The sequence below is a fragment of the Myotis myotis genome, unplaced genomic scaffold (assembly GCF_014108235.1).
Source record: "Myotis myotis isolate mMyoMyo1 unplaced genomic scaffold, mMyoMyo1.p scaffold_m19_p_10, whole genome shotgun sequence".
NCBI classification, from domain to species: domain Eukaryota; kingdom Metazoa; phylum Chordata; class Mammalia; order Chiroptera; family Vespertilionidae; genus Myotis; species Myotis myotis.
The window spans coordinates 31,384,605-31,399,743 of record NW_023416314.1 but is presented as its reverse complement, the minus strand read 5'-3'; the positions used below and the strand labels follow the sequence as shown (position 1 = coordinate 31,399,743).

Here is a 15,139-nt window from a genome sequence, read left to right as displayed (position 1 = left end):
GATTAGTGTTCTCCATTCTATTTTCATCGTTATATTATTGGTTGTTTCTAGTTTGCATTCATCTCCAGGGAGCTGTTGCTGGAATTTGTTAGGATTAATGGCTGTTCTATAGGAGTATTCTCCTCATATAAAAAAGTCTCTTCCCCTCTTCCACTTCATTCTCTCTTTTCGCTCTTTTTTTTTCTTTTCTTTTCTTATCTCGCTTTTATTTTCCCCCCTCCTTTTTCCCAATTTCATTTTTGCACTCCTTTTTTTGGTCCCTACTTTTCTTTTCTTTTTTCTCTTTTATCTTTTTCTCTTCCTTCTTCCTTATCCCCTAATTCTCTTAATTCAGGTGGTCACCTTTATTTGGGGTTATTAATATCGTGAATATATTTGTGTATAGTGCCTGGTACGTGGTGCCTTGTTGTGTTGTATTTTGTGCCTTTAAATCAACGCAGCAGATCCAAGCAACAGCAACCTCCTGAGCACCACACCCTCTGCTGAGGAACAGCAGCTGTACGTGAAACCTCACCCCACCAGCCAGAAGAGCCACCACAGCTGTGAACAGCACCCACCAGAGGAGCTGCTGCCAACTGAAGAGCAGCTGCTACCGCAACCGCCCGAAGAGCAACCACAGACCAAGGAGTCACTGCCACCAAGGGAGCAACCACTGAACGACTCAACGTCTAGATATGTCAGTGAGATCAAACATGGGTAGACAAAGAAACCCCCAAAGGAAAGAGAAGGAGGACTCTCCAGAAAAGCAGCTAAGTAATACAGAGGCATGCAACATGACAGATAAAGAATTCAGAATAAGGGTCCTAGAGTGCATAAACCGGATGGAGGAAAAAATCGACAACCTCTGCAAGAAGCAAGACGAAACAGATGAAAAAATCGATAACATATGGAAGAAGCTAGAAGAAACAGATGAAAAAATCAACAACTTAAGTAAGACCCAAGAAGAAATGAAGAGTGATATAGCTGCAATGAAAAACTCCATTGAAAGTATCAACAGTAGACTGGGTGAAGCGGAGGACCGAATTAGTGAATTAGAAGACAAGGAAGCAAAACACACCCAAATTGTACTGCAATTGGAGAAAAAAATGAAAAGACAGGAGGAGAGCCTAAGGGAGCTTTGGGACAACATGAAACGAAACAACATACGAATAATAGGGGTACCAGATCAACAGAAGGATGAACAAGGATTAGAAAACCTATTAGAAGAAATAATATCAGAAAACTTCCCTGAGGTGGGGAAGAAAAAAGTCACACAAGCCCAGAGAGTCCCAAACAAGGTGAACCCGAAAAGACCCACACCAAGACACATCATAATTACCATGGCAAATGTTCATGACAAAGAGAGAATCTTACAGGCTGCAAGAGAGAGACGGAAAGTTACATACAAGGGATCTCCCATTAGATTGTCAAATGATTTCTCAACAGAAACACATCAGGCCAGAAAAGAATGGACGGAAATTTACAAAGTGATGCAAAGCAAAGGACTGAATCCAAGAATACTCTATCCAGCAAGGCTATCATTCAAACTTGAAGGGGAAATAAGAAGCTTCACAGACAAAAAAAAGGCTAAGGGAGTTTATCACCACCAAGCCAGCAATGCAAGGAATGCTAAAGGGACTGGTATAAAAATAAGAAATAAAAAGCTCAGAAAGAAAACAGCCACACAAAAACAGAAATGGCTACAAACAAGTACCTTTCAATAATAACTTTAAACGTAAATGGACTAAATGCTCCAAACAAAAGACATCAAGTGGCTGAATGGATAAAAAAACATGACCCATACATCTGCTGTCTACAAGAAACCCACCTCATTAGAAGGGACTCACACAGACTGAAAGTGAAAGGATGGAAAAATATCTTTCAGGCAAATGGAAAGGAAAAGAAAGCTGGGGTAGCAATACTTATATCGGACAAAATAGACCTCAAAGTGAAGGCCATAACAAGAGATAAGGAAGGCCACTTCATAATACTAAAGGGATCAATACAACAAGAAGATATAACCCTGGTAAACATATATGCACCCAATGCAGGAGCACCCAAATTCATAAAAAAACTCCTGGAAGATATCAAAGGAGAGATCGACAACAATACAATCATAGTAGGGGACTTTAATACACCACTGACAGCACTGGATAAGTCCTATAGACAAACAATCAGCAAAGATACAGCAATCCTAAATGACTCACTAGATCAGATGGACTTAATAGACATCTTCAGAACACTTCACCCCAAAGCCAGGGAATATACGTTCTTCTCAAGTGCTCATGGGACATATTCAAAAATAGACCATATATTGGGTCACAAGCAAAGTATCCCCAAATTCAAGAAAATTGAAATCATAAAAAGTGTCTTCGCAGACCACGATGGCATAATATTAGAAATAAACTACAATAAAAACAACCCAAAATACTCAAACACCTGGAAGCTGAATAGCATGCTATTAAATATTGATTGGGTTACCAATGAAATCAAAGAAGAAATTCGAAACATCCTGGAAACTAATGACAATGAAAACACAACAATCCAAAACCTATGGGACACAATGAAAGCAGTCCTGAGAGGGAAGTTTATAGCTCTACAGGCCTATCTCAAAAAACAAGAAAAAATGGTAGTAAATCATCTAACTCTACAACTCAAAGAACTAGAAAGAGAGCAACAAGAAAACCCCAGAGTGAGCAGAAGGAAGGAGATAATAAAGATTAGAGCAGAAATAAATGACATAGAGACCAAAAAAACAATACAGAAAATCAATGAAACCAAGAGCTGGTTCTTTGAAAGGATAAACAAGATTGACAAACCTCTAGCCAGACTCACCAAGAAGCAAAGAGAGAGGACCCAAATAAACAAAATCAGAAACGATAGAGGCGAAATAACAACAGACCCCACAGAAATACAAATGATTGTTAAAAAATACTATGGACAGCTCTACTCCAACAAACTAGACAACCTGGAGGAAATGGACAAATTCCTAGAAAAATACAACATTCCAAAACTCAATCAGGAAGAATCTAAAAATCTCAACAGGCCAATAACTATGGAAGAAATTGAAGCAGTCATCAAAAAGCTTCCAGCAAACAAAAGCCCAGGACCAGACGGCTTCACAGGGGAGTTTTACCAAACATTCAAGGAAGAACTAAAACCTATCTTCCTCAGACTACTACAAAAAATTCAAGAGGAAGGAACACTTCCAAGCTCATTCTATGAAGCCAGCATCACCCTAATACCAAAACCAGGTAAAGACAACACAATGAAAGAGAATTACAGGCCAATATCCCTCATGAACATAGATGCCAAAATCCTCAACAAAATCTTAGCAAATCGGATCCAGCAGTACATCAGAAAGATCATACACCATGACCAAGTAGGATTTATCCCAGGGATGCAAGGATGGTACAATATCCGCAAATCAATAAACGTGATACATCACATAAACAAATTGAAAGAAAAAAACCACATGGTCATATCAATTGATGCAGAAAAAGCATTTGACAAAATTCAACACCCATTTTGATAAAAGCTCTCAGCAAGGTGGGAGTAGAAGGATCATACCTCAACATAATAAAAGCCATATATGACAGGCCCACAGCCAACATCATACTCAATGGACAAAAACTAACACCATTTCCCCTAAGAACAGGAACAAGACAGGGATGCCCCCTCTCACCACTCCTGTTCAACATAGTACTGGAAGTGTTAGCCATTGCAATTCGGCAAGAAGAAGAAATAAAAGGCATCCAAATTGGAAAAGAGGAAGTAAAACTGTCCTTATTTGCAGACGACATGATATTATACATACAAAACCCTAGAGACTCCATCAAAAAGCTACTGGACTTAATACATGAATTTGGCAATGTAGCAGGATACAAAATTAACCCCAAGAAATCCGAGGCATTTCTATACACCAATAGTGAACTTTCAGAAAGAGAGATTATAAAAACAATCCCGTTTACCATCGCACCAAAAAAATTAAGCTACCTAGGAATAAACTTAACTAAAGAGGTAAAAGACCTCTACTCAGAAAACTACAGGAAGTTGAAAAAGGATATAGAGGAAGACATAAACAGATGGAAGAACATACCGTGTTCATGGATTGGTAGAATCAACATCATTAAAATGTCCATACTACCCAAAGCAATCTATAAATTCAACGCACTTCCCATTAAAATACCAACGGCATACTTCAGAGATCTAGAACGAACTCTCCAAAAATTCATCTGGAATAAAAAAAGACCCCGAATAGCTGCAGCAATCCTGAAAAAGACCAAAGTAGGTGGGATCTCAATACCAGATATCAAGTTGTATTCCAAAGCCACTGTTCTCAAAACTGCCTGGTACTGGCACAAGAATAGGCATATAGATCAATGGAATAGAATAGAGAGCCCAGAAATTGGCCCGAACCAATATGCTCAATTAATATTTGACAAAGGAGGCAAGAACATACAATGGAGCCAAGATAGTCTCTTCAATAAATGGTGTTGGGAAAATTGGACAGATATATGCAATAAAATGAAACTAGACCACCAACTTACACCATACACAAAAATAAACTCAAAATGGATAAAGGACTTAAACGTACGACAGGAAACCATAAAAATTTTAGAAGAATCCAAAGGCAACAAAATCTCAGACATATGCTGAAGCAATTTCTTCACTGATACAGCTCCTAGGGCACTTGAAACTAAAGAGAAAATGAACAAATGGGACTACATCAAAATAAAAAGCTTCTGCACAGCAAAAGAAACCATCAACAAAACAACGAGAAAACCCACTGTGTGGGAAAACATATTTGCCAATGTCATATCTGATAAGGGCCTAATCTCCAAAATTTATAGGGAACTCATACAACTTAACTAAAGGAAGATAAACAATCCAATCAAAAAATGGGCAAAGGACCTAAATAGACACCTTTCAAAAGAGGACATTCAGAAAGCCAAGAGACATATGAAAACATGCTCAAAGTCACTAATCATCCGAGAGATGCAAATCAAAACAATAATGAGGTACCATCTCACACCTGTCAGACTGGCTATCATCAACAAATCAACAAACGACAAGTGCTGGAGAGGATGTGGAGAAAAAGGAACACTTGTGCACTGCTGGTGGGAATGCAGACTGGTGCAGCCACTATGGAAGACAGTATGGAGTTTCCTTAAAAAACTGAAAATGGAACTCCCATTTGACCCTGTGATCCCACTTCTAGGAATATATCCCAAGAAACCAGAAACACCAATCAGAAAGGATATATGCACCCCCATGTTCATAGCAGCACAATTCACCATAGCTAAGATCTGGAAACAGCCTAAGTGCCCATCAGTAGATGAATGGATTAGAAAACTGGTACATCTACACGATGGAATACTATGCTGCTCTAAAAAGGAAGGAACTCTTACCATTTGCAACGTCATGGATGGAACTGGAGAGCATTATGCTAAGTGAAATAAGCCAGTCAATGAAGGAAAAATACCACATGATCTCACTCATTCATGGATAATAGAGACCATTATAAACTTTTGAACAATAATAGATACAGAGGCAGAGCTGCCTCAAACAGATTGTCAAACTGCAGCAGGAAGGCCGGGGAGGGTTGGGGGGCAGGAGGTAGGGGGGTAAGAGATCAACTAAAGGACTTGTATGCATGCATATAAGCATAACCAGTGGACATAAGACATTGGGGGATAGGGGAGGCTAGGGGACTGTCTAGGGCGGGGGGATAAAATGGACACATATGTAATACCCTTTGTAATACTTTAAGCAATAAAAAAATAAAAAAAAAAGCTCTGGTCAGATGGCTTCACAGTGGAGTTTTACCAAACATTCAAAAAAGAATTACAACCTATCCTCCTCAGACTATTCCAAAAAAAATTCAAGAGGAAGGAACCACTTCCAAGTTCTTTCTATGAAGCCAGGATTACCCTAATCCCCAAACCAGATAAAGGCACTACAAAGAAAGAGAATTACAAGCCAGTATCTCTGATGAACATAGATGTTCAGATCCAGCATTCCATTAGAAAGATCATACACCATGACCAAGTAGGGTTTATTTCAGGGATGCAAGGATGGTAAAGTATCTGTAAATCAATAGAAAAAACACACACAAAGCAAAGAAAAAGAAAACAAAAGTTTAAATCAATTCATGCCATTTCTCTGCTCAGATCCTCCAGTGGCTTCCCTTTTCACTGAGAGTAAAAGCTCTACTTTACTGGATTCCTTTTACCTCTCTGACCTACTATCCCTTTTATACTTTAAACTATTCCAACCACATGGCCTCTGGTTTTCTTTCAGGTCACCAGGCATACTTCTGATGTAGGGCCTTTACACCCGCTCTTCTGTGTGTAATGCCCTTCCCCTGGAGGTCTGCTTGATCATCTTCCTCATTTCTTTAGAACTTTGCTCCAAAGCACCTTCTTAGTAAGGCTTTCCCTGCCACTGTGTATGAAGTGTTAATGCCTTCTTAAACAACATTTTATATGACCCTTTCTTGCTTAGTTTTTTCTCCCTTAGCATTTATCAACTTCCAACATACCATAATTTCTTATTTTCTTTCCTGTCTGTCTTTCTCCACTGCTAAGACAAGACCTCGAGGGCATATTTGGCCCATTTGGTGTACTGCTGATCCCCAGTATCTAGATTAGTGTTGGTTCATGTAGCTTCTCAATACATATTTGTAGAATACAGTGGGGGCCTTGACTTACAAGTGTCCCGACTAATGAGTTTTTCGAGATACGAGCCGTCTCTCGGCCAATTTTTTGCTTTGAGTTGCGAGCTAAAATTCAGGTTATGAGCCAGCTTCAGATACCCCACCGCTAGTTGGCGCAGTGAACGTCACAGTGAACACCACAACATCAGCCCAGCATCACGTGTCTCACTCGTTCACTTTAATGATTTGACATATGAGTAATTTGAGTTACGAGCTCCATCACGAAACGAATTAAACTTGTAAGTCAAGACCCCACTGTACAGTTATTTTTTTATTTGCCTTAAATACAGTGCATGGATGCTTTTCACTCTTACCAAAATCATATTTAGTTCATATTGGAGACTGACTGAAAACAAAATCTATTTTTGACAGGACTATCCAAGAGCTGCAGGGCCAGCTGCAGTACGAACGACTGCGGAGAGAAAAACTAGAAAGTCAGCTGGATGAGTGTCGAGCAGAGGTGGATCAGCTCAGGCAGACCCTGGAAGATATTCAGGTCCCCAATTCCATGCCGGCGGTTAGTGTCCTTCTTAACACATTTATCTTTCTCAAGAAGTAGTATACAAGAGTAGTGAAGAGTTCAAGTTTTGGACTGGGGATATCTGGATTTGAATCCTGGCTACAACCCTTTTTTGGTTTGAACAAATCATTTAACTTCTCTTTGCCTTAGTTGTAAACTGGAGGTAATAATTTATATTTTCTAGAGTGTTGTAAGGTTTAAATGAATATATATCTATGTATATTCCTTCATATATCTATACTAATAATAGACAAATATGTAAATTGACCATCCCTCCACAACAGCCAATCAGGAGTGAGTATGCAAATTAAACCGACAAAGATGGCGGGCCTGTGGGCAGCATGCATGTGCACGGGCGTTGAGTGGCCGGGGGGTGGGTGGGATATGGCGGTCATCCCCGGGACCCCAGCCACTCTGAGCCTGTGGCCAGTGCGTGTGCACGCCGATGCCGAGTGGCTAGGGTCCCGGGGACGCCACTGGAGTGTCCGGTCCTGTCAGCCTGGCCTGGGGGCAGCTGAAGTTCCCAGAACCAAAAGTGCGGGGAGCACCAGGAATTCTGGGAATCATAGTTCTGGTATCAGCCCGTGGACCGGAAGCAGAAGCCCATAGCGCGGGGAGCACCAGGACGGCTGGGAATTGTAGTTCTGATGGTAGAAGCTTTGCAGGATCTCTAGACACTAGAGCAAAGTGAGCCTGGAGCAAGTTACTGTTGCAGGTGGGGGATGGAGGGAAAGCAAAGGTGAGAGACATAAGTAAAGTCAGACTGTTGAGGAAAAATTAAAAGGAAGATATCCTGAACTTCCTGGAAATCTCCACCAATGGAGCAAAGAAAAAAAAAGACCTCTATTATTCTGTGAGCACCAAACCAAACTGGGTTGGGGTCTCAGACAATTTGCTCATATGATTGCAAAGACAGACAGAAACTCCCGGATGGGAGAGGACTCTCCTGAGGGCTACCAGATTGGAGAGGGTTTCAGGTCGGGCTGAGGGACCCACCCCCATGCACGAATTTTGTGCACCGGGCCCCTAGTCTATAATAATATAAGGGTAATATGCTAATTAGACTGGACATCCTTCCAAATGACCTTCCAGATGAAGCCAGGGCTGCGAGGGAAGTCTGGGTCCCAGGTGCCAGAGGGAAGCCAGTGCCAGCAGCCGGGGGAAGGAAGGCCTACTCTTGCATGAATTTTGTGCATCGGGCCTCTAGTACACACATATCTACATATATATCTACATATATATTGGTTAGAACAGCAGCCTGGTTCATAAATGTGCAGTGTTGTTCTTATTATTGTACCATATAAGGAAAAAATATTTGCAGAGTAATCAAGAATTCTAAGGCAATTAGAGAGTATATATAAATATAATTTAACATTCTAAATAGCCAAAATAAAGTGCTTTGAGTGGAATCCATGTAAGAAATCGTCAGTTTCTCAAAGGAGCAATTTTAAGAATAGAAAGCCAGCATGGAAGTTGTCATAGTATCCCTTTGTTCAGATTACATTTGTAACACAAAGTTCTTACATGTCATTTGATCTGCTCTCATTTAACATCTGAGGAAACTGAAGCTCAGAGAGTGGAGTTGTCTAAATTCACACAACTAGTTATGGTGGGATCAGTATTCAATCTCTAACTTTTGATTCCATAGCCTTATCTCTTTTCATAATTCCCAGCTGGAACTATGAATTTGGAATTTGGAATATAGGAAAATGCTTATAGTTATAGATGAAAAGGACAAATCTCTAGAAGGAAGCTAAAAAGAAAAGAATATGGAAACAGATACAAAGAACAAATACAGGAAAACAGGTGGAGTATTTTTATAACTGAGTGACAGCGTCAGCAGGAAACCCAGTGGTACTTGTATTTCAGGCCATCTGGCCTCAGGAGAAGAGGCAGAAAGTACACTGGGGAAACTTTACCCTTGCTCCCTTCTGTGAGTGAAGACAGGCCATGATGTGGTCCTTGTGGACAGCTCATGTGACATAGTGTAGGGATTTGGGTACGTTACATATTTTCCTTTCATGGGAAATTTTTTCTTCAGTCACCAAGGGTGAGCTAGTTCTGTTCCAGACCTGTATCACCTCAAACCTGATCTGTACGGCAAACTTCCTGACACTGTTTTATTTTACTTTAATCTAGAGTTGGAAATATTAGCATCATTAATTTTTTCTTTTGGAACAAATAGAAAGATAAAATGTGTCTAGGGTAGAAATCTTACTTGGTTCTCTTTTTTTGTCATTTATAGGAAGATGACTCTTCTTTTGAGTCAAGCAAAGAGAAGAAGCGAGTGAAGAAGAAAGTGTCTTCTGGGGGCGTTTTTGTGAGAAGGTACTAATCAATGAAACGAATTTAAATAAACTTGCTTGATTTTTCTCTTTTATTTAAAAATTGATATGTTAATATGTTAAACTCTTTTCAAGTTACTCTGATATACAATTTACTCCAATTTTTAAGGCAGAAATGTTACATAACCTCAAAGGAATTGTTAAAATTGCATGTACTCAGTTGTATCTCCCTCCCAATATATCCTCTTTATAGTTATGTAGGCAAGTTAAGATTTAGATTTATGAGTAATTAATTTAGCAAAATATTCACATAAACTTTAAAACATAATATTAAAGTTTCCAAAGGAATACAATTCCAGATGTTAAAATTATGATAGATATTAAAAATTCTATTATAGCCCTGACCAGTTTGGCTCAATGGATAGAGCGTTGGCCTGTGGACTGAAGGGTCCCAGGTTCGATTCTGGTCAAAGGCATGTACCTTGGTTGCGGGCACATCCCCAGTGGGAGGTGTGCAGGAGGCAGCTGATTGATGTTTCTAACTCTCTATCCCTCTCCCTTCCTCTCTGTAAAAAACCAATAAAATATATTTTTTAAAACATTTTATTATAGCTTCATAATAAAATTATATTTCTCTTATTTTCTAGAGAGTACCTTACTACTAAGGTATATGTGTTTTTTGTTTTATTTTTTAACTTTTCAAGTGACTTGACTTTTAGAAAGCATCTGGGCTTGGGAGAAAATACAATTTAAGAACAGTAAGTTTTAGAAAAGGCCAATTTTGCAATAACAACCAAATATCTCACTCAGGAAAGTTTTACAGAAATGAAGACCAGTAGTTGTAAAAGGATTTTAAAAAATACATAATGTGTGCTTACTAAGAGTACCCATGTATATAACCTGATTTAAAATTCAACCATTGTTCTGTCTTGCAGACTCTATAAGAAAGGAATGTAGAGACAAGGCAAATTGGGAAAAATAAAAAATACATGGTTTTATTAGTATTTTCCCCCAACTTAGCTGACTAAGAAAAACAACTATGGAAGTTCTGACTTCAATTCCCTCCCTTTTCCTACCCGACCCCACTCCTTGACCTAGAAAAGTTTCGTCACTCTCCTGCGGCAATTGTCTGGATCCTGCCTCCCCCTGAAGATCTGATGGCTAGCTTTGGGCTTCATCGGCAGCAGCTTCTTTTTTTTTTAAATTTTGTTTTATTGCTTAAAGTATTACAAAGAGTATTGCATAGGTCTCCTTTTCTCCCCCCTTGATCTTTCCCCAGCCTCCCCTACCCCCCAGTGTCTTGTGACCATTGGTTATGCTTATATGCATGCATACAAGTTCTTCGGTTGATCTCATACTCCTCCCCCTTCCAACCCTCCCCAGCCTTCCCCCTGTAGTTTGACGATCTGTTCGATGCTGCTGTACCTCTGTATCTATTTTTGTTCATCAGTTTATAATGGTCTTTATTATCCATAAATGAGTGGGATCATGTGGTATTTTTCTTTCATTGACTGGCTTATTTCACGTAGTATAATGCTCTCCAGTTCCATCCATGCTGTTGCAAATGGTCTTCTTCCTCTTCTTAAAGAATACCTTTCAGCATTTCATATAATACTGGTTTGGTGGTGAACTCCTTTAGGTTTTTTTTTTTTTGTTTGTTTTTTTGTTTTTTTTTTATCTGTGAAGCTCTTTATCTGACCTTCAATTCTGAATGATAGCTTTGCTGGGTAAAGTAATCTTGGTTGTAGGTTCTTGCTATTCATCACTTTGAATATTTCTTGCCACTCCCTTCTGGCCTGCATAGTTTCTGTTGAGAAATCAGCTGACAGCCATATGGGTTCTCCCTTGTAGGTAACTAACTGTTTTTCTCTTGCTGCTTTTAAGATTCTCTGTTTGTCTTTTGCCCTTGGCATTTTAATTAGGATGTGTCTTGGTGTGGTCTTCTTTGGATTCCTTTTGTTTGGGGTTCTCTGTGCTTTCTGGACTTGTAAGTCTATTTCTTTGACCAGGTAGGGGAAGTTTTCTGTCATTATTTCTTCAAATAGGTTTTCAATATCTTGCTCTCTTCTTCTGGCACCCCCATAATTCTGATGTTGGTACGCTTGAAGTTGTCCCAGAGGCTCCTTACACTATCTTGATATTTTTGAATCCTTTTTTCTTTTTGCTTTTCCGGTTGGGTGGTTTTTGCTTCTTCATATTTCAAATCCTTGACCTGATTCCTGCGATCCAAAGTCTGCTGTTGGATCTCTGTATGATATTCTTTTTATTTCTTAAAGTATTACAAAGAGTATTACACGTCTCCTTTCTCTCCCCCCCCCGGCCCTTGACATTCCTCTGGCCTCCCCCAACCCCCAGTGTCTTGTGTCCATTGGCTATTCTTATATGCAGGCATACAAGTCCTTCGGTTGATCTCCTATCCCCCCCCAACCCTCCCCTGGCTTCTCACTGTAGTTTGACAGTCTGCTCAGTGCTGCTGTGCCTCTGTATCCATTTTTGTTCATCAGTCTATAATGGTCCTTATTATCCATAAATGAGTGAGTTCATGTGGTATTTTTCTCGGGTTACCAGGGGCTGTCTCAGTCTCACAGGGGCCATCTCAGCCTCACAGAGGCCTTCCCAGCTTCACAGGGGCTGTCTCCGCCTCACAGGGGCCATCTCAGCCTCACTGGGGCCGTCCTGACCTCACTGGGGCTGTCCTGGCCTCACGGGGGGCTGTCTCAGCCTCACAGGGGCCATCCTGGCCTCACGGTGGCCGCCTCAGTCTCACGGGGGTCGTCTCGGCCTCATGGGGGCCGTCTCAGCAACACAAAGTTTGGCATTCTGTCCTTTGTTGGGCGGCTCCTTGCTGGACAAAATCTCCAGGCGTTCCTGGTGGCTGAATATCTGGTATGCTTGCTTGGATTTCGTTTTCTACCAAGTGCACAGACTGCCTGTTTGCCGTCTCCCAGCATCCCATGTGAGACTGGATCTGGTGGACCTGCCTGTGTGTTTGCTGGTACAGTGGATCCATGTCGCCGGCCCAGCCGGGTCTGGCTCTGGCTTCCTCTGAACCTGATTCTGCTTCTTGAGTGTGTCCCTTATGTATGCGAGGAGTTGAAATCTTCAGTGTGCTGGGCTGGGCTGCAAAAGTGCCGCTGGTTCCCTTTGTGCCACTGGCACAGCTTGGGTGGGGATGTAAATTGAGTAGAGTGGGGTCCCCAGGAATCACCAGGGCAGAGCAAGGGGCAATGGCATCTCCGCAACTCCTCGCCTCTCCGTGACTCCATGTCTCGTGTCCCTGAGTGCCGGTGAGCAGCTCTGCAAGACAGCCACTCTCGCTCTCCAGCCCGTTGCAAGGCCGTCCCGCCTCTCCCTGTAGGGGTCTTGGACCTCAGGATCCCGCCCAAAACAAGCTCAGTGGATTTGAGAGTCTGCATCCCCTTCTGATTAAAAAAAACCATGCATCCAGTTGCAGCCCGCCTGACGTGCAACTCCGCACCTCTGTTCTTGGTGAATCACCAGGGCGGGGCAAAGGGTAATGGTGTCTCCGCGACTCCTGCCTCTCCGCGACTCCACGTCCCCGCATCCCCAAGCACTGGCAGGGAGCTCCGCGAGCAAGCCACCCTCGCTCTCCGACCCGTTGCAAGGCCATCCCGCCTCTCCCCATAGGGGTATGGGACCTCAGAATCCAGTCCCAAACAAGCTCAGTGGACTCGAGAGTCTGCAGCCCCTTCCGATGGAAAAAAACCGCGCATCCAGTTGCAGCCCGTTGGGCGTGCGAGTCTGTACCTCCGTTCTTGGAGCCTCTGCAAAACCTACTCAGTCTCAATGCTCTTCTTTCTTTGCTTCCAGTTGTAGAGCTTCCACTGGGCCAGCTTTCCCATGGTTCTGAATGATAGCTGTTTGTCTTATAGTTGGTAGTCTCAATGTTGTTGTGGGAAGCAGCACGCACAGGTCTGTACCTTATGCTGCCATCTTGGTTCCAGAGTCTGTATGATATTCTTTATTTCAGTCAGTGTATGCTTAATTTCTATTTGGTCCTTTTTTATATCCTCGAGGGTCTCACTAGATTTATGGAGGGTCTCACTAAATTTATCGGCGGTTTCTAGAAAATTCTTGAAAAACCTTAAAAGTGTGGTTTTGAACTCTATCCAGTCGTTTGCTTTCCTCCATTTCTGTCATTTGTGACCTGTTTCTTTGTCTCCGCATTTTTTATGCTTCCCTGTGTTGATAGAGTGGCTTTCTGTGCTAGGTGTCCTATAGGACCCAGGGGCTTAGCCTCCCCAATTACCTGAGGTGGACACTCTTGGTGCACCCCCTTGTGGGCTTTGTGCACAGTCTTGTTGTAGTTAAGCCTTGATTGTTGTAGGTATCACTGGGAGGAATTGACCTCCAGGCAATTGGCTATAAGAATCAGCTGTGTCTGCAGTGGGAGAACTTCTGTGCTGGAGACACCCTTGTGGGGCAAGTCTTGCTTCAGTGGGGCTTTGGTGCTCACTGAGTCTACCCCCTGAGGGTGTCCCTTAAGGATGTGAGGCGTTGTAATCTGGATGGTCCCACTCTGACCACTGGGTACATTGGCTCTTGGATCTCTAAGGAGGTGCTAATTTAGCCTCTGCCTGAGACTACCCAGCAGGAGCTACGGAGAGATCTGCAGATTCCTCTTCTTTGGAGTTTGGAGGTGCCCAGATGAGGCCCAGCTGTGAAGCAATGCAAGCTGCTGTGGGGCCTTGGGCCAGCTGCAGTTGGTTAGGTAATTTTCAGATTGCAAAGGACCAGGCCTTTCATATGCAAAAGTGGGCCCACAGCTTGGGCGGGGTGGGGTCGCAAGAGATCAACAGGGCGGAGCAAGCAGCTATGGCTGCTCCTCAGTCCTGCCCTAAGAGGCCCCGCTTCTCAGTGTCCCAGTAATCACTTCAAGCACCTCTGAGAGAAAGCCACCCTCGAGGTCCGACTGATGCCAGTCTAGCCCAGGGGTGGGCAAACTTTTTGACTCGAGGGCCACAATGGGTTCTTAAACTGGACCGGAGGGCTGGAACAAAAGCATGGATGGAGTGTTTGTGTGAACTAATACATGTTAACACTGCTACTGGTGAAGGAGGGGAGGGGAGAGCAAGAGAACCCTCCGCTCTTTCGGCTCCGCGGGCCGGATAGAACAGCCAAACAGGCCGGATCCAGCCTGCGGGCCGTAGTTTGCCCATGGCTGGTCTAGCCTCTCCCCATATGAGTCTGGGTCCCCAGAGACTCACTCGGAACTGGAGTTCAGAGCAGTCGGGAGCTTGAGACTCCCTCCCGATTGAAAAAGACAACCGCGTCCTCAGTTGCCAGCCCTTTCTATGTGCGCCTCCATACCTCTGCACTTTACTTCCACACCGCACCTCCTCTGAGTCTCAGTGTGTTTTTCTCTTTCCTTCTAGTTGTAGAATTTCCACTCAGCCAGCCTTCCTGTGGTTCTGGGGGATGTCTGTTTTATCTTTTAGTTGTATTTTTGAAGTGGTTGTGCGAGGCAGGAATTTCAGGTGTTTACCTATGCTGCCATCTTGGTTTCTCCGGGGCCATTAGTATTGAATAAATAATGGATTATCAAACTTTTAAAGCTATTGCCAAGGCATTATGAAATCTTTACTTCTTCCTGGCCTCGGTTTTTTGATGGTTAAA

The 15,139-nt window shown here is 42.5% G+C and overlaps 1 protein-coding gene across 4 annotated transcripts in view; it reads left to right on the top strand.

The window, feature by feature from the left end:
• Positions 1-9,597, top strand: part of ANKRD42 (ankyrin repeat domain 42) — a 57,068-nt gene extending 47,471 nt beyond the window's left edge. For 3 of the 4 annotated variants that reach the window (XM_036324826.1, XM_036324827.1, XM_036324825.1), the window contains 2 exons: positions 7,070-7,214; positions 9,463-9,597. In XM_036324826.1, coding sequence (XP_036180719.1) covers positions 7,070-7,214; positions 9,463-9,552 — 235 coding nt within the window. In that variant the 3' untranslated portion in view covers positions 9,553-9,597. The remainder of the gene's footprint in view (positions 1-7,069; positions 7,215-9,462) is intronic. The other variant, XM_036324829.1, reaches the window with a different exon arrangement.
• The last annotated feature ends 5,542 nt before the right edge of the window (positions 9,598-15,139 follow it).